We start from the raw sequence: 20,303 nt of genomic DNA on the forward strand, positions 1-20,303 counted from the left end.
GCCTCTGATGGAGAAATTAAAGCAGGATGTAGAGATCTGTGGTTGCGGATGAACGAGGAAGATGTGGATCTATCCTGACAGATGATTTTGCCTTACGGCTGGGGGTTGACTTCTTGAAATTATTGTCAGAAGTGGATGGTTCAGCATATGAGCTTTTGATTTTAGGATGATGGGGCAAAAATGTTATACATTCAGTAGAAAATTTGCTTTCTAAAATCTTTCCTCTAGAACAATATTCTTAGTCAGCCATATGATCAAGAACAAATGATTCACATAATACAGTGCTAACTAGCCGCTGGATAGGTAGGGGGTTAGAGTCATTAAATACAGTTTGACTTACATTTTCACCTTACAAATGTATTGGGGTAGTCCTAGCAGCTCTTTGTGTTCTAATTATTTTATAATCTATTCAATCAACTAAAAGTAACTACCACATTCCATCAAAGAAAATAAAAATTACTCATATTTTTAACACAAAATACTGTGCATTACGAATACAGTGCTCAAAGGAGGCTCAAGTAGCCTAGGGAGCCTTTGGTGAAAGAGTTACAAAGTCTATTCTCCCCTAAATGCACTCATTTTCAGAATGACCAGTTTTTTTCTGTCCTAGGCAATGCTTGCTCTGTATATAGACTTAAAGCAGCTTCTGATTTAGAATTGCTGTTCCTGATGCTAGCCTTATAACTACTCAGACAATATGAAAAGTAGCAAACATTTCTCCTCTCTTTCTACATTTTATTTTTTACTATTTTATTTCATGTAAGAAAATTGTTGGGCCAGAGAGACGGCTCAGTGGTTAAGAGAACTGACTGCTCTTCCAGAGGTTCTGAGTTCAAATCTGTAATGAGATCTGATGCCTTCTTCTGGTGTGTCTGAAGACAGCTACAGTGTACTCATATACATAAACTAAATAAATAAATCTCTTAAAAAATGGTTTGAAAATAATGTGAGGAGGATGAGGTTCCAAGGTTAGGTCTTGTGTTTACTATTTATATATAGTTTACTATTTATAACCATATGATAGTCATGGAATGTTGGTGGAGAGCTCGCAGCCACAAGCAGAAGATATAACGTATCTTCAGAAATTACTCCATCAATGCTGCAATCGATCCCTATTTTAGATATTCGTTTAAAAAACAAATTCTAGAAACATTTCTTCCCACTTTGCTTATAAAAGTGGGACCTGCTCCCTTGGCATTTGTTTCCTTGTCTTTTCCTAGACCCCACCCAGCCTTCCAAACTCAACAAATTTCTGCTGTTGATAACTCTTTGCTCATAGTAAGATTACTTTGTGTTTCTTTCAAATGTTACTAATTTTCAGCTTTGTAGAATTTAATAAGCACAAACAAGTAGCTATCTGGGAACCCCAGGCATAGACCTCAAAGATCCTGTAATCTGATATTATTACTCTTGTTCTGTCTTGAGGTTCCAAATTGGTATTTTCATTATTTCCTATCCCCTCCAGGTGACAGATTTGGGTTTTGGCGCTCTTGACAGCTAAATTAATCTCTCTCCGACTATTAGATTGGCCCTTTGTTATATTCTGTTTAAGTCACTATGATGAATCTTAACAGAGTCTCTAAATTGCTTAGCTTGCTTTTCCTACGAGTTCTCTTTCTCTTCCCTTCTGTCTCAGAGGCTCTCCTTTCTCTTCCTAACCTCTTTTTTTAAAACTCTTTTACTTATGAGGGGGTATTTAAATTCCAACCCGGAACTTGGGATCGCGCGCCTTGCATGACGGGAGTCGTAGTTTCTGTGACTTGTGGGTAACCGCCTTTCAGGCCGATTCCTGTCCTTAGCGAAACCCCACAAATCCCAGAATGCACTCTGGCGGGCCCGCCCCCAGTGCGCAGGCGCCCTGGGGCCGCAGGATTTGAATCGGCGGCGTTGTTATTGACGCCATATTGGGGCCGGCGGCGGGTGGTAGAGTTGGTCCGTGGAGAAGAGAGGGTCGAGTGCATTGCCTAGCTCTGTGCGGCCGAGCTACCTCGACGCTCCCGCGCGTTGCCGTCGCTCAAGAGCGTCTGTCTGCACCGGCTTGTTGGAGATCGCGTTTCGGTCGCGCCTCTGGCCCGGTCCACTTCCGAAGGGAGCGGGTCTCCGCGCTAGAGCCTCGGCGCGCTCTGCCGGAGCGCACGGCGGGGGCGGCCCGGCCTCTCGGGAGCGGCCCCGAGCCGGCGGCGCGACCCTCGCGCCTCGCCCTCCCGACCTGCCGCGGCTCGGCTGTCCCGGGCCCCACACCCACCGGGCACCTCGGAGGGCCCGTTTGCCCTCGTCCTTCCCGGCCCCGCCCGAGCCGGGCCTCGGCTGCCCGCCGCCATGGCGTGCGGAGCCACTCTGAAAAGGACTCTGGATTTCGACCCACTGCTGAGCCCCGCATCTCCGAAGCGGAGGCGGTGCGCGCCTTTGTCGGCACCGGCTTCGGCTGCCGCCTCCCCTGCCGCCGCCACCGCCGCCGCCGCTGCCTCGGCCGCGGCCGCCTCGCCGCAGAAGTATCTCCGGATGGAGCCTTCTCCCTTCGGCGACGTCTCCTCTCGTCTCACCACAGGTGCGCCTCGGCCCCGGGGTGCCCGGGTGGGCTGCGGCTGGGCGCTTGGGTGGGGACACAAAGGGAAGGGCCCGAACCAAGGTGGCGGTGGTGTCGGCAGGTTGGGTGGGTACGGGTCGGGATGGCCGGCATTGTGGGGTACCTCATTGTGAGGCAGATCATTTGGGGTAGGATCACTAGAATCATTTCCTTCTGTAGAGACTCAGCGGAAATGATCAGAGAGGGTGATATTATTCATAAGCCAGGCAAGAGAAGGGTCACATTTCACCCTAATCTCCCGGTCTCTTGGGCTGAATCGATTGGTTGCAGCTATTAACTCAGTGACTGAGTGGTTTGAGGCGAGAAGGCAGCCCCTCCTCCATTTTAGACTTGGCTGGTCTTAGTATAGAAGGGGTGGGGTTTGGAGGGGGATGGATGTCACTGGGGCGAGTTGTAGGCCTGTCATTAATCACCCACAAGAACGCCACTTTGGCTGAGTCAAGACCTGTTTCCCTAGCAGGGTCAACAACAAAGCAGATGTTCTTCCCGAGTACTGTAATGTGATCTCACTATGCGTCTAGTCCTTAAGAAATCTTGAACTTTTAATGAAAAGGAAGGCGTACTTCACATTGAGACTGACTAGTTTGTTTGGAAATGCTTTAGTTATCCCAACGAAGTATGTTGGAAGAAAACAACCTAGCCTCGTGAGTAACGAATAAATCAAGATTCCAGTGAACTTGAGGTCCTGAAACCTTTTCTGAAAGTGTCTGCGGGGTTGTACCTTTGATTGCTTTTGTACACTAAGTGTGTACCTGGGGATTTTTCCCTCCGCATTTGGAAATCTTTGTGTGCCACCGGCACATCTTTCGGTAGACTTTAATGGACTCGGAGTAAGTCTGTTTCCTTTGTGTGTGCAAGCCTTTAGTGATATACTTAAAGCCTTTGATCAGCTTATTTTTTTCTCAGTAACTCATTTTTAAAAAGATGGGAACATTCAAATGAAATTGACTGAACTGTGTTTTATTTAACATTTAAATATTTATACCCAAATCCTTGGTGAACCTCAGTTACCTACTGTTGCTATTAAAATTTTGATCTAACATAGCCTAATGCTTTTTTAAGAGTTGGAGTCAGTTTTCATAGGAATTCCAAAAGTTTATTTAGCAATCATACCTAAACTGTCCCTCCGCCTTATCTATGCCTAAAGGCACTAATGACTGATTTGTTAGAGGAGTGCTTCTCATTCTCAATCTGTGGGTCAAGACCCCCCAGGGGGAACTATTAGATATTTACGTTCCAATATAACAGTAGCAAATTTACAGTTATGACGTAGCAGCAGTAATTTTATAGTTGGGCCCCTGTGGAGGGTTGAGAGCCCAGTGCCTTAGACATCACTGAAAAACAAGGGAGCAAAGTGAAGAGTGAACTCCCTGGGGCAGACATTTTTGTCTTCAAACATTGAAATGGTGTCCGATCTACTACTAATGAGGCCATTTCAAAATAGCTGCAACTAGCAATAAATTTCACTGGAGCCAGTGTTAGGTTTGAGAGTTAAGATCTATCCCTATGCAGGGAGCCATGACACCTTCCTTTATTTAAAGGGAACTTGTTCAGAAACCACAGTGGTCGTCTTCCAGTCTGTTGTGTCTGTGCTGTGTCTGTAGCGTGGTTAATGTTCTTCACTCATTCTCAGATCCCAACTAGGACATCAGTAAAATAATTAGGAATTTTGGTAGTCTTTTAGCCAGCTGACAGTTTGACCACATCTTGAAACTTAAAAATCACATGTTAATTGGTGTTTTTTAGAGTTTGCTAAATATTAAGTTGGCATTTCAGTTAATTTGAATATTAACGTAGATGATTAGCTTCTAAGGGCACAGTAAATGTGTGGCTGAACCTGGAAGCTTATGCAGTTTGTCTTTCTCACTGCTCTAGTTCAGGAACCTCTGTCGTCTTCTGATGCTGCTCGTGAAGTCTTGATGTGGCATCTTGGTAGCTTCAAGAACTTGGGCACTGTTCTAAACACTGTTATTTTAGACATTCCAGGAAGGTGATTCCAAACTTTGATATGACTTATTTAAGTCAATATTTTTCAAACTTGCAACATACTGAGAAGAGGGCTAGTTGAAGGGAGTCCTGTTTTCACTCTTCCAAGGTCCATCTCACCCACCTTTTCCTGCTTCTCAATTTCATGTTCCCTCTCCCTCCCTCCTAAAATAACTTTAAGTCCCAATTTGTGTTGCCTATATATACTCACGATTTGGGGTCATTCATTGGAGCATGGCTGACCTACTAAGGGCTTTAAGAAAATTGACTTTCTCTGTCAGATGCCATTAATAGGTCCTCGACTAAGGATGGGGTCTGTGTATAAATGTGGCCAGGCAGCCATTCTTGCTGTAAATTCATGAGTGCTTCAGCATGTCATGTCCAGAGACACTGGCTGTGACACTGGCTCTTACACTTCTTCTGCCTCAAGATATCTTGTATATTTGTATCTCTGCACTTAGTTATTTAGGGGGTAGATTGATAGCATGTTCATCCCTGGAGCTCATGAGTGCTCCAGCCATGGGTTGTCAGGCAGAAATCATAAACCCAACCAGAAAGCAGGACATTTACCCCTGTGACATTTGTGCCACTGTTGCACTGATGGGCCTGTCGTGGCAAACTGATCATTTTTGTGGCTTGAGAGTGGTCACAATTGGGTAAGGCTTGTTGGATGACTTTTCTTTCATAGTAGCCTGCAAAACACCTGTGGCTGTGGAAACTAGCTAAAAAGAGGGGAACTTGTCAGTAACATTAACAGTATAGTCAGCATCATTTTGGGAGGTCTCTAGGACACCCCTGACCAACAGCTTAAGGGGCTGTATCCCAGCACTGGCACTGGGCTTTTCATTTGGTAACCTAAGTTTTTTTTTTAGTTACCTGTCTGTCTGTCTGTCTGTCTATGTCTTATTTATTTCTGTCTGTCTATCCATCCATCCACCTATCTATGTCTTATTATGTAACCAAAAAATTATAGTGGCATTTTCAAGAAAGAAGCTGTTTTGATACTATGTATCATTGTTAAGGGGTTGTCAGGCTGTCGGTCAAATAATCTCACACATTGTTTTTATAATTATACTGTGAATCAATGGTCTCGTGAATGGCCTTCTGTGGATGCTGGCTTCTTTGTGAGTTGGCTAGTTAATATTAATGTGTACATTGTAGCTTGCTTGGTTCTAGCTTGCTGTAGTTTAAGAACTGAGTTGGATGAAGAGTTAAATTCCATTGTAAGAACTCATTGTATTTGTTGGAAACTTTCCATTAAAAAATGGAAACTACAGCTTGTGAATGGAGAATAGATTGTTCACTAGACATTGATACATGCCTCCAAATGGAGACACCAGCTGGGTTAAAGGAGATAGGAATGGTTCTAGGCAAACAAATGATAATGTGTTGGAGAAGGCAGTGTCTACCTTCAGGTGCCATAGTCAGCCAGAAGTGTCTCTTAATCTTTGCGGTTATTTAGACAGCTGTTAAATTACTTCTAGTTTTTCAGTAGATTTGGCAAATAAACGCCTTTAGTAGTGGTTTCTGTGCTATGGATTGTAAACCTGATATTTAGAAATGTGTAGCTCCAGTTAAAATTGTGCATTTAAGAATCCTGTTAGTTGAAATTGGCATGTGGGCTTTGTGGTAAAATTCTTTCTAGCACAAATCTCCCCAAATTTGATCCTAATACTTGTAGAAACAAAACAAAACAACAAAAAAGGCAAAAAAACAAAAAACAAAAAAAAACCCCTTAAGTTTGTGGCCACTAAAGAACAGCCCAGTTATTCATGTTAACTTTTTAAGGTAGGGGGCCGAAAACCCCCGAAGCCTGTACAGAAACACACGCTAACCTCATGGAGAGATGCTTCTAGCAGTCAGTTACCACAGAGAAGTCTTCAGCTTTTGAATGGCTTTGTTCTTTTGTTACTTGGGTATGTTATTCCTGTTGTTAAGACAGGCCAGGAAAAAGGGGGGAAGTAATACTTTTTAAAGGTTGAAAATAACAGATTCAGGGATGACAAGATGGCTCAGTCAGTGAAAGTGCTTATTGCCAAGCCCAAGGGCCCTTGAGTTTGATCATTGGGACTTATGTGGTGGAAAGAGAGGAAACAACTCCAAAAAACTGTTCTGTGACTTTAACCTTAGCATTGTGGCAGGTGTATAACTGTGGATGTGTGAGCAAATGCACAAACATGAGATAAATGAGTCTCAATAATGAAGTCTGAAAGAAAAATTCAGAGTCTAGTATTGACAGTATTTTACTATTTGAAAAGAAACATTAAAAATACAAACTAAGGGCAGAGTTTGGGCTCCTTGCAGATTGCTTTCCACTAGATAACGGTATTGGAGATTGGTATGTTCAAGTACCTGTAACTGAATTAGTTCATCAGAATTTTGTAGGCTTTGTAGTCCTTGTTTTTAGTGGAGTCCAATACTGTTGACCTAAATACTGTCCAGTACTATTAACCTACAAAAAGTTTTTCTGTTCATATGTGAAAATTTGATGCATTTTGATTTGATGTCTCTGATAAGACTGTCAACTTTAAGAAGATGGAGAAGGAAAATACTCCAGTCTATTTGAACATGTCTGGCATCTGCAGATGACTGCTCTATGCTTTGATTGCTGAATACAGCAATTCTAGAACTCAGTTTACCCCAACTTTTATACATATCTGAGAGATCCACTAAGAGTCTAAAATAGGTCCCTGAATTTTCAGGGTATTTATGGGTCAAATGAGACTGATACCAACTTTGAAAATGGCTTCAGAGTTAGTATTAAATTAAATTAAATTGGTTAATGTCTTACCACTAAGCTTTAAAATGTTGAATTTATTTGCTGGGTTATTTGCTTGACATTTCCCAGGTTTCTCTTGGAAGTGCTGCAATTAGGAAAACAATGAAATCGCAGTTCTATATCGGTTTTAGACCATTGTGTGACCCTATAGTTACAATATTTTATGAGCAAAGTATTAATTCAGTTGAGTTACACAGTGAATATGTAAGCAGTGTTTCTGGGTGCTTTTTTTTTTTAAACAAAGTACTTATTTTATGTGTTTGAGTATTTGTGAATGTGCATCACACACATAACAGTGTCCATGGAAGTTAAAGAGGGAATTGACTGGAGTTAAGGGATGTTTGTGAGTAGGTGCTGGGAATGGAACCTCAGTCCTTCTGCAGGAGCAACAGTGCTTTTAACTGCAGAGCCATTTCTCCAGCTCCAGGATGTTACTTAATGTTTCCTCATATTCCTACTGGATGATAAGTAAGGACTTTCAGCATTATAATATTTTAGTCTAATTTGGGGAATTTTTGCCATTGTCAGAGATTTGCTCATTTGACATTATCTTTATGTGTGCACTGGCATTTAGCATTTTTGTTAACACTTGAAAAAATGATGAAAATAGATTAGGGATGAGTTTAGGAGAATTGTTCTCCCCCCCCTCTCGTTATTTGTATATTTATTTATTGAGACAGGGTCTCTACATAGCTCTTAGTGTCTTGGAACTCACTATGTAGATCCAATTGTGCCAGGGTTAAAGGCCACAGTGCGCAACCTTTTTGTTTTTAAAATGAGATAGTGCTGAGTGTGGTAGCTCAGGTTAAGCAGGGTGATCACCTGAGCTTGAGGACAGCTTGGGATGTATATTGTGATCCTGCTTCAAAAATAAGTACTGTGAGCAACATAAAACAAACTACCTTAGCAACTGAATAAGCTGAAGTCGAATCTCTCAAATATTATTATCCCGGTCCCCAAGAGACTATCTGGTGCTGAGATGTTATTACCTGTGATCACTTTTCTAAGTGGTGTCCTTTAAAGTATCGATACATAATATATGCTGTGACAGGACAGTAAATGGGTGTTGGCTGTACCACCAACCTTCAGTGGCTTAGTGTGAAAAAGTACATTACTGGTATTGTGATATGCAGCAATCTACTGGTTTAGATTAATACCTTAAAACAGCAACAGAACACTCCCTTGAACATAGATGCCCATTCTAAGAAGAGGCGGGTGTGTATATATATATGCACACTGCTGGTTAAGTCAGTCAAGTGTCTGGATAGAAGTATACATGGTAGAATATTGAGTGTGGGAAATTTGGGAGAAGGTCTTTATCAGCTTCAAAGCTGTTTAACTCCTGAACTGAAATGTATCAGAACAATGTAGTGGTTTTCAGCTTGTGCTGCCAGGATCTTGTGTGTTACATCACGGACTGCATAACATTCTTGATCATGTGCTGTCGGTATGAGAGCATTTGGGGGCAAGTACAGCTTAGCTGACGTAGTTGCATTCTAGCAATGTACAGAACAGCACAGGCAATGAATTTTTGAATTCTTTAGTTGACAGAATCAAGTGTTGGAAACTTAGTAGTAGCTAGTAATGATGTGAATGGTAATACTCTGGTGGCTTGTTTGTTTGGTTTTGTTTTTAAGATTTTATTACACACATGCGCACACACCAATGTAGCTGTCTTCAAACATATCAGAAGAGGGCATCAGATCCCATTACAGATGGTTGTGAGCCACCATGTGGTTGCTGGAATTTGAACTCAGGACCTCTGGAAGAGCAGTCCGTGCTTTTAACCGCTGAGCCATTTCTCCAGCCCCTTCCCCTTGGTTTGTTTCTTTACAAAATAAAATCATTATTCACTTGCCATGGGATAAGGTAGTGTGATACCATTCCTAGGTATTACCAAACAGATGAAAACATCCTCAGACTGAAACTTAAGTTTAGGAGTTTAATTGGAAACGGTCTAGAAGGCCATTAACAGGAAACTGGATGAATAGGAAGGAATCAGTTGATGGAGTGTGCATGAATTCCAAGCCTGTACAGTGAAGAAGAGTCGCTATACTACACTGCTTAGGAATGATTACAGGAAACACGTGTTTGTCATAGCATGGGTGCAGTTAAAAATGTTTGTACTGTTTAGTTGTGAAGTCCACTTATGCAGGAAGCCAAATGTAGTGATACTGTGTGAGTATTGGCTTGTTGAAGACTGGAGACAGGTAGGGGTGTGTGTGTGTGATGTAAAAGGACATAAGAAATTTTTAGAGTAGTGAAAGCTGTGGTTTTATCTTACATTTAAATTGATAAATCATAATGTTAAATTATACCTTAAAATTTTTTGTTTGCCTTTTGAGAGTGGCTCACTGTGTAGTCTGGAACTCACTAGGTAGACTGCCTTTGGACTAGGGCTCAAAGTACTAGTTTTACTGAATTTTAGTCTTGGCTGTTTCAAGCATTTTCTTTATGGTACAGTTTTGTTTGGCCTTTATTAATATGGGAGTAAAGTTTAGAAGTAGATGCATGGTTCCCAACCTGTGGGTGGTGACCCATTTTGGAGGGGGTCACATATCAGATATTTTACATTCACATAACAGTTGATGACACTAGCAGAATTAAAGTTATGTAGTGGTAACAATAGTATCATGGTGGTGGCTACCAGAATATGAAGCACTGTTTTAAAGGGTTCGAACATAAGAAACCACTCATAAAGGAAGACTAATGAATTTGAGGAACAATGGCTTTGTAGTGATTATGTAAAAGTCACAAAGAGGTAGTATAGTACATTTTGAAGCTTCTGACTGTAAATAAACTTTACCACATTTTTTATGACATTTGGATGATACTAGAGATCAAAATATCATTAGCTTAAAACCTTTTAGAATATTGTTCTAAGAAGAGTTTTTTGGTTTTTTTTTTAATGAAGATACTTTGCTTGTTGGTAACAGGATAGTCCATAGTTTTATCAGATAAGATACCTCTGATGAATGCTAGAGACTATTCATATCAAGGTAAATCTACATGACCATAATTTTATTTCATACTGACAACTGTTCCTTAAGTAGAAAATGACTAAAATTGACCCTCAGCTGTACTAAAAAAAAAAGTTAGCATTTTGAAAAAGGTTAAACGTTAAAACCCACACAGCTATCCTGAAGTTAACCATATGTTATGAACTATGCATTCATAGGCATTCTGTGTGGGTACACAGACACACAAACCTTTGACAGAATTAATGATAACTTGACTGAATTCATTTAGCACTTGAGTTTCTTTTTCTTTTAGTTACAATGGAATTGACAGCGTCTAAAGTCACACAAAGGAGGGTTGGAAAGTTGGCTTTGCGGTTCAGAGCACCTGCTACTCTTGGAGGTCCAGGGTTCTAGTCTTTGAAGGTTAGCTTTAACTGTCCTTAACGCCCAAGCCCTGCACTGTATGCATATGATGCAGTTACATACATGTAGGCAAAAGACTCATACACATATTAAAATAAAAACCTAAAAGCAATAATCCTTTAAAATTCTGAATATTTAGAGAAAGAAAAGAGACTACTCAATTTTAACAGTGAAAGGCACCAGTGATTAAATATTGAGCAGGATTGTTTCTGTGAGTCTTGAGCTGAATGTGGAAGTTCACTCTTCCCTTTGTGCAGTTTTTATTGCGTGTTGTCACTTTTGCTTTCAGTTGGGATTAGTAATAAACTTCTTGGAATTTAGTTTCACATGGAGCTAGCTGAGTTAGCGAGGAAATCTGTCTGGAAGTGTGGGTGACAAGGGGAGTGGAAACCTCATGCAGGCATTTCCTACAGATGAAATGGTACCTATTTCAGTTAGAAATTGTGGTAGAGTAAATTCTGTTGACTCACAAACAATATTCGGGGTATAGTTTTGTTTCAGTGGCTGTGTTACAGACAACTGCATGTCGTGCAGTGGTTCTTATGTACTGCTGTATTACCCTTGGCTGGATCATGTTATTTCACATGGGCTTTCTCCCCAACATGCAGAATGCCTTATTGTTAAAGCTAGAATGGTTTTGGGTGTCATTTGCTTCATATTAATCCAGTTTGATGCATGACAAAATTTTAATTCTCTTGTACGTTGTTATTTTAGACTTATGCTTGAATGTACATCATCAACCTTTCTCATTACTGGAAGTACTGGTTAACTTAAGTAGTTCCATACTTATAGACTACTTGTGTAGGTCCTGAGTTTGCCTTGAGTAAAATGAAGAAAGATTACCTGGCCGCTATTTTTGAGTAAAAAGCTGAAATTTAGTTTTTACAAGCAGGATTTGACTTTGTTGAATTCCAGATCCTATGTATATGGGTTTGTTTGTGTGTTGTTTTAATTTCATTTTACGTGTATGTGTGTATCTGGGAGTACATGTCACGTGCTGTGCCCAGAGAGGCCTCAAGAGGGTTGGATATGCTACTTCTGAAAAAGTGCCCCATAGGGGAAAACAGTTTTTTGTTATTTGAAAAAAAAATATTTTGGATTTTTTTTTTTTGCTTTAGTATAAAAATTTTGATTTTACCAAATTTTTACTTTTTCCCTTTTAGAACAAATTCTGTACAACATAAAACAGGAATATAAGCGTATGCAGAAGAGAAGACATTTAGAAGCTAGTTTTCAGCAGACAGATCCAGGCTGTAGTTCTGATTCACAGCCACATGCATTTCTCATCAGTGGACCAGCATCACCAGGTAATAACCCTTAATAATTTTACATGAGGATGCAATAAAGTATATGTGAGAAATGATGGGGAAATGTAATGCAGAATGCCTAGAATGACCTAAAGGACCTGTTTTTTCTAAGATTAAAAAAGTTACACAAAGTAATGTGTGTTTTAAAAGTATTCACCACCTATATTCCCACCAACCACAGACAGCCATCTTTACAACCCCTAAAGTAGACATTATAACTTGCATTTAAAAACTCACAAGTGTTTACTGTATGCTTTAAAAATACCCATTTATTTTTATGCCTTTGTCTGCATTTATGTACAACATATACCATGTATATGCTTGGTGCTCATAGAGGACAAAAGAGGACGTCAGATCCTCTGAAACTAGTTAAGATGGTTGTGAGGCTCTGCCATGTAGCTGTAAGAACCAAGCCTGAGTCCTGTAAAACAAGTGCCTTTAACTCAGACTGTCTCTCTAGCCTCACCATATGCTTTTCTGTTAGACAATAGTGCCCTAACTCTGCCATTTTGTGAATTTCCTATAATTATTGATCTAGCAGTTATATTTAAAAAAATCTTCTGATAGAACCATTATAGAAATGTTTGTCCATGTAGTCTCTCAGACATTGTGTACATAGGTCACATTGGGCTACATTCCTTAAAGTATGGGTTTCTTCTTTCTGTTTTTTAATTTTAAATTGTGTATCATTTTAAAATTTATTTACCCTTTAGAGAAAATGGTCTACTATTTTTTTTTTTTTCTTTTTTACAATAGGAAAGGGCTGACTTAGTAATGCTGAATTACTTGGCCAAAAAAGGAACCATCTTACCTTTAGTTAATACCCTGTCAAAATTTTTATTTCAGAGACACTTGTTTTCCTTAGGGATTAGAAAGCCTGGTATTAAGAATCAAAGATGTAAGGTAATCAAGTAAAATTTGATATGGAAATTGTTCAGTGCTAAATATTGGAGTGCTGCCAATTGGGGGAAGGGAGCACTAGGTGTACCAAAGGTGTGATTATTGAAGTTATAATGATCTTTAAGTTTTCTACTAATATTAGTTTCTTAGAGATTTGCCAGTCTTAACAAGACTTGGAATTCCAAAGTAAGTTAGGATAGCCTTGGTAGTTGGCATCTAAAGATACTATGCATTTTATTTTGATTGAGAGATGGATCTAACAAGTGGTTCATTTGGGTGAGTCAGTGCAGATAAAGGCAGCACACATCAGGATGAGAAAACAGCTGTAGCTCAAGAGTGTGCTTGTATTGTGTGCAGTACTCAACAGCAGGGAGACAGTGAATAGTCCTTGGCTATCTTTAAGCTGAAAATGTTTTTAGATTAAAGTACCTTAAATAGGGGATGAGTGTCTAAGGAAGTCTTTTGATGAAGTATGTCACTACTTGATGATGTCAATGGCTATTATATCAATCTTTCAGAATTCGAAAGCATACAATGCAGGTGAATTCTTGTCCCTCTGCAGACTATCCTAGCAGTTATCATAAACGAAAAACAAACTCTTTGAGGGAGAATAAAGCATACAACTCAAAGAAATAAGCATGATGAGAGAGCTCTTTCTTTTAGGAGGTCATAGAAATTAGTGTTTCTGAAATTTGGTTCATGAGTCACTTGTTAATATCCTAAAGTTTTTAAATGCAGATCCATGCTTACTTACTGTCTTAACAGTTACCATTAAGAAAGTTTTCTCTTAAAAACTTTTAGTTACAGAAACACAGAGGGAAGATTCTTGCTAATTTGAAATTGACAGACACTGGTATTGGGACTGGTTTTGGAACTTTGGTTTTCGTGGTTTTGAGTGTTTGAACTTGGGTGAATTAACTTCTCTTAGCAAAAGTGGGGATCATGGTTACTATTCCAAATTTAGAATCAACTGTGTTCCCTTGGCAAGGGATAAGTGTCTGCATTGCAGACTTCTCCTACTGCAACTCTTTTTAAAGGAAGCTAAGGGGTTTGGAAAATGAAGATTATTAAAGTGGTAGAATAATCAGATGTGATTAGCTAAATGGCCTTAAAATATAAACAATAAATATTAAACAATAAAGTAAGGGTCTTTATAGTATAATCATGTTACTCTAATAATGAACTAAAGCTTTAGACCAGAGGTAGATTTCTTGTTTAGCACATTTTAAAAAATCGGCCACTGAAAGTTCTGAACAGGCATGTGTGCGCTGGAATGGAGACTGAAAGTCTTGTGATGGGCACCATCATTGCAAGGATTGTTTTCAAGTTTTCTCTACTCATCTTTAGGCTTTTCCTCTAGATAACATCCCTTTTTCCAGAGTCGAAGTCTAATCAAATTATTAGTTGGACCTGTTCATCATAGATAATAGATGTTAAACAACATGGGGAAGTTCTCAATGAAACCTTCATTTGGGAAGTATTCTGTTGTGGTTCTAAATCAGGTGATCTTTTATTCATGTTGTACATAGGGACTTCATCTGCAACATCCTCACCATTAAAAAAAGAACAGCCCTTATTTACTCTAAGGCAGGTTGGGATGATCTGTGAACGTTTGTTGAAAGAACGGGAAGAGAAGGTTCGAGAAGAATATGAAGAAATACTGAACACAAAACTTGCAGGTAACAAATGAGTTTATTTTAGAAGATCCCAGTGGAGATCTCTTTGGACAGATACATGACCAAGGCAACTCTTAGGAAAGAAAGCATTTACTTGGGAGCTTGCTCCCAGTATTAGAGGGTTAGCGCGGTGGCATACAGATGGTACTACAGCAACACTTGAGAGTTACTTTCTCATTTCACATCCCACACCCTCCCCCCAGTGACACTTCTGCCAACACCTCATAATCTTTCTAATTCTTTCAGAGTTTCACTCCCTGGTGACTGGCATTCAAATCTATGAAACTCTGGGGTCCATTCTTATTCAAATCACCACACCTAGAAACTCACTGTAAGAATTACTTCCCACAGGGGTTTTTACATTGATATAGTCTTTATATACATTGGTATAGTCTTGTCTATGGACCAGAGTGTTTCAGTAAAAAAAAGAATTAACATTCTTAAAGCCCATACCTCACCTTCATGGCCCCAGGGATGAGTTAGCCATGCAGATCAGCTACAGTATTAATTAAATTTTTTATTTTGTATCCTGTGGAAAACACTTATTTGAACTGTTTACAATTTCTATTCAGATTATGGAAAACATTATGATGTTAAGAGTGCTTTCACATTGCTTGATATTTTTCGATACATTAGATAGCATATTTTGTAAGTCACATAATTTACACATACCTTTACTTATAGAACAATATGATGCATTTGTGAAGTTTACGCATGACCAGATAATGCGGCGATATGGAGAACAGCCTGCTAGTTGTAAGTATTTGACTTTCATGTTTTCATATTTAAGTGAGTAGATAAAAAGTGTGGAGAAAAACTTAGTTTGAAGCAGAAGTAAAATGTGAGGAGTGGTGTTAGGAAGATACTGTTTGTTGTGATCTTGCCCGACTCCATACTAATGCTCCTTTTCTCCTCCAGATGTTTCATGAATCACGCCTTTTGCATTTGTGGGCTGCCTTGTTCCTTGTTGAGTTGTTGCAGGAGGTTCCAACTATGACATGCAGCAATGCCAGTGCCCATCTGAATACAGGTTATTTCAAGCTTTCGTCAGTGGCAACCACTCTTAGGCAGCAGCAATTGGTTTTGGAAATTTCCGTGATGTCAGTACCACCCGGATGTGGACCTTTGCTACTTGTATTAATACCAGTGGCCTCGTTTCGCTGTATCATTACAATTTGGCTTCTTTATATTAATGTTTGAAAGGGATTAAAGCTGGCATTCTAGAACATGCCCTTCACTGGTTATGTAAATAAAACTGTAGAATGACACGTCAGATGAAGTTAGTGTGATTTTAATTGTGCACTACAACCAAGCTGTAACCAGTTAATAACTTAGAATGTAATCCCAGGACATTTAAGCAGTTAGTCTACAGTACTTCTGTGAGATAGTGGAGGAGGAGGGCATTTCTGTATTTCAGGACTTATTGGGGTTTCAGAATGGGTTTATATGATTTCCTTTATTATTATTTTTTGGTAGTTTTATTTATTCTATCAGTCTTTTTAACAAATGTTTATTGCTGCACCCCCTCCCCCAGTGTATTGTTTTACTGCCCTTGTAGCACTGGAGTTTAGTTGGAAAAATAAAACATTTACTTCCATTCTGCCTGTTTTCAAATTGTACACATGGATAGTATTGGAATAAAGTAGTGTTTTTAAACGTTAAGTATTTTCTAGGAATCAATGAAGTTAATTTTCTGGTAATATTTACCTTTTAAATGCTGTTTTCAGAAATTAAGTTCTGATTCAAAGCTGCTTCTGTAACTTGCTGTATAACAGCATGTTATATAACAAGTTCTAAAACAGCTGTAGAACTTGTGCCTTTGAATCCAGTTTTGATGTTTTCAAATGATGTGATCTATGAAAGCATGGTTGCTCAAGTTGATGTGATCAAATAACCCTGCAAAAAGCAGTCTAGGGTATTAAGAGTTTATTTTAACTCAGAATTCCAGGTTGCTGGTCTATCACTGTGGGGAAACCAGAACAACAGGAACTTGCTGCCACAGGAGCTCAGAGCAGCAATAAATGCGCACTACTGAGTTGAGCGGATGGCTCCACCCACTTTCTGGTTAGCGCTCTTCCTAATTGGTTAAGGCAATTCAGTCACCTACAGACATGCCACAGGCTAATCTGATTTAGACAAGCCTTGTTGAGACAAAATCAACATCATACGAGCTGGAGAGGGGCTCAGTATTCAACACTAACATCACAGTGAGTGAGTGGATTAAATGTAACATACTTTCCACACATGGTTTCCAAACACAAAGTGCTGAGAAAGCTGAGGTGCTAGCCACATACTTGGAATCCTGATAGTTGGGTCAGGATTAAGTTAAAGGCCACCCCCTTAATATTGCTCAGTGAATTCTTTTGAATTTTTCAAAGATATTTTACTTGTATACATCTCTCTGGCCCCCTTTGACTTTTAATAACATACTTCCAGTCATTAGACTAGTCTTAACTTACTAATAACCTCATTTAAAAATAAGCCCCCAAGTGTGTTCTGTGGCTTTCACAAGATTCAAAAAGCCCCTTAGTACAGGGCAGCCGGCTGTAAAGTGAACAAATCCCACTTAGATTTCCGGTCTCAGTGCTATTGGCGCTCTGGGATGTATCTGTGTTTTAGAGTGTAAATAGCATCTCTCACTTACCCCCATTGTGTCAACCAAAATCTTTACATTATCTTTCGAATTTAGCTCTCAGCTTGTTAGGAGAACATTCACGGAAGTTGAAAAGGAAGTTGAAAGGATGGTGTCGTTACTTTCTTGGCTTTTCGAGTATAAACAGCTAAACTGTATTGGGAAGCTGTGTGTGCTTCTCTAACCTCAGTGCTGTCCATCTTGTGCTTTTAGCACTCCAACTCCTCTCACCGTAAGAATTCAACCAAGACGCCAACTTTCTGGAAAGACTACGCTTTGAGTATTTCTTTGTGCCACCATTAACATAACCTGTCCATTTTGATGTTATAAACTAGAAGGCAGATCTACACGTTTTGATACTTGTATATGAGATTGTCCACACAGGTGTGTAAGTGCCCCCAGAGGCCAAAGAGAGGGTGGTAGATCCCTTGGAGCTGGAATCCAGGCACTTGTGGACAGCCTGATGTGGTCGGTACAAGCCAAATTCTGGTCAACTCTTAGTGTTACATAGAGTAAGAGCATATGCTGTTCAGTTTGGATACTTGCTTAGGTCACCTGGTAAATTTATCTTGAGTTAACCAAGTTACCTAATCTATGAATATGAGCTTCAAAGTCTTTACTTGTCTTCTAAGATACTTGCCTGTTCTCTTTCACTGTTAGAGTTCTCTCGAATCTTTAACTAAATAAGCATACACCTTAGAGCTGGAGTATGATCTCCTTGCCTCTTTTCAGTGATCTGTAGTAACATAACTTTGTCCATCTTACTGTGTAGCGTTTCACTGTGAGATGTCTAACAGGTAACTGATTTTTATATCCAAACAAACTCATCTTTGCTGCTGTTTCTTTCAATCATCCATGACTGCAATAAAATACTCAGGTTGATCTGTAAAGTCAGGAAGTTTAACTCCATTTCGAAGGTTTTAGTATATGAACAGTTGTCCTTGTTGCTTTATTAGGCAGCAAACATGGCTGGAATCCAGTGTAGAGCTAAGCTTTAAGAATAAAGACCCAAGTTTTCCTCCAGGCCATGCTCCCAGTGACTGGGGAAGTTCCCATTAGACTTCAGTTCCTAGAGATTCCAGCACCAAGCAGCAGGGCCGCCATAGGGGCCATAGCAAGCCCAATGGTAACGATACCAGTTTATAGGCAGAAAGGGTCTTAGGGCTCTAAATGTGCATCTGACTTGTAGTTTATCTGCAGCGACACCAACCCTGCTGTTCCCTGAGTAAGAGTTGCCTTGCCCAATCCACTGAGACGGTCCATCTCAGTGGTCAGCCAGTCCTCACTGCTCTCACGTGTGGGTCACTGAAACCATCTCTTCTGACCTAAGAAAACAAGCTTCATTACCTGCCCTCTGGCCCTGCTCACTCAGTTTCTATTGTTTGGATCACCTTACCCAGTCTAGCTGTCTCTGTTCCTTTGATATGCTTGGGGTACTCCCACCGTAGGGCACTGGTTACTGCTGTGGGTTCGCCCATAAATCCTCCTGGGTAGTTTTTTATTCACTCCTTGTACTTTTCTCGAGTGAGGTCTACTTTGACCATTCTTAAACCACATGACGATCCTACTTCTTGCCCTGCTGTTACTTGTATATAAAGTGTTCTGCTTTGCTAAATAAAGTACAAGGAAAATACCGATCTCATTTTCTAAAATATCTAATAAGTGCCAGGCACCTCAGCTAAGGATTGCATTCTGTAGGATACTAAGTAATCACATCAGTTTGATGGTTCCCTCTTACAGGTCCTTTTGATAGTATGAGAGCGGTTTTCATGTGTTAATCTTAGGTGGCAGAGAGAAAGGTCAGTGTGCATACATGCACAAATGCAGGTAAGTGCCTAGGAAAAGAAAAACACAAGAACACACACCTCAGACAAGACAAAAATATGCCTCTATTTTATATTCATAACATATGACACGTTGTGTTATTTGAAGACATTTTCTCATCTGGGCATTAATAAATTCCTAATGGGCGTATGGAGGAAGGATCATAGCTTGCATATAACCTGCAATACAAGTCAAAAGCTTTTTTAAAAGTATGGACATGGGTTCTCTGAATCAACTGCAAACAATTTTGGTATGATTCTCTTGGGTACAGTATTAAATAAGGAGCTCCAGGTGTCTGATCCTTGAGTTCTTATCATTAAGGTGGTGGAGATATTATTTCACTAGACCTTTACATTTCTGAGTTTCGTAAGTTAGGGGAGCAGTTTGTGAAGGACCTTACTGGTTGTATGTCTCCGTGACTGTTCTTAAAGTATAAAACCAAAAAGCTTTGGGCCTGGTAAGTTGCCAAGACTACAAGAAATGGGAAGGCAGAGCAGTTCTAGAACCTTCCTAGCAAGAAAAACACCTGGAGATTGATTCTTACACAGTGTACTGGTGTGCAGAGTGCTTCAAGTGCTGCTGAGAAGTAACCATGTAAAGTTCCAGCACTTACACACTAGACAAGCCAGGATGGCTAGCTTAAACTTAGTGATGTATAGTGACTATGCATTTGTTAGATTTTGAAGTACTGCAAACACGTTTTGATACAAATGTGTAAATAGGCCAGATTTGCCTTTTTTCTTGAGTTAGATGTGGAACTCTTTTCTTCGCGTGTTTGCTTTTTAGCAGCCTCCCCACGTGAGCCTTGCAACATGGTCAGTCTTCTGTTTCGTAGGCTTTACAAAGCCTAGAAGCTCTAGTTCAGAAACAGCTCTGATAAACCGAGCACTGGAGGATGCTAAGGAAAATTAGGGTTTTATCTGTTTGACAAAAAGACTAAAATGAAATTTCAAAGTGTAAATAGTAACTGATAAATTGAAATAAATACTACTAAACTATATAATCCCATTGGAGAAATGTTAAGTGCAGTCAGAACGGAGCTGCCTATAGTGATCCCAGTGCTTGAGACAGAGGCAGTTTGACAGACAGGCGAGGCTACATGATACCCTGGCTCATAAAAACATCAAATGAGCCAGCAAACGGAAAACTGTTGGAGGCTATTTGTGTTTAGAATCACTCCCTTCCCAAACTAATAAAAGTATATTTTAAAAGTTGATAATTCAATAATG

At 39.8% G+C, this 20,303-nt stretch overlaps 2 protein-coding genes across 3 annotated transcripts in view; one reads left to right on the forward strand and one right to left on the reverse strand.

Moving 5' to 3' along the window:
- Positions 1-2,186: 2,186 nt before the first annotated feature.
- AKIRIN2 (akirin 2) lies at positions 2,187-16,280 on the forward strand. Its single transcript, XM_080938590.1, has 5 exons — positions 2,187-2,548; positions 11,899-12,042; positions 14,472-14,621; positions 15,303-15,374; positions 15,537-16,280. The coding sequence occupies exons 1-5, from the start codon at positions 2,320-2,322 to the stop codon at positions 15,545-15,547; spliced, it is 606 nt and encodes a 201-aa protein (XP_080794716.1). The 5' UTR covers positions 2,187-2,319; the 3' UTR covers positions 15,548-16,280.
- Positions 16,281-19,119: 2,839 nt separating this feature from the next.
- Positions 19,120-20,303, reverse strand: part of ORC3 (origin recognition complex subunit 3) — a 51,429-nt gene continuing 50,245 nt past the window's right edge. For both annotated transcript variants that reach the window (XM_080938755.1, XM_080938754.1), the window contains exon 20: positions 19,120-19,962. In XM_080938755.1, the coding sequence (XP_080794881.1) occupies positions 19,857-19,962 (106 nt within the window). In that variant the 3' untranslated portion in view covers positions 19,120-19,856. The remainder of the gene's footprint in view (positions 19,963-20,303) is intronic.

Source organism: Micromys minutus (assembly GCF_963924665.1).
Source record: "Micromys minutus genome assembly, chromosome: 26".
NCBI classification, from domain to species: domain Eukaryota; kingdom Metazoa; phylum Chordata; class Mammalia; order Rodentia; family Muridae; genus Micromys; species Micromys minutus.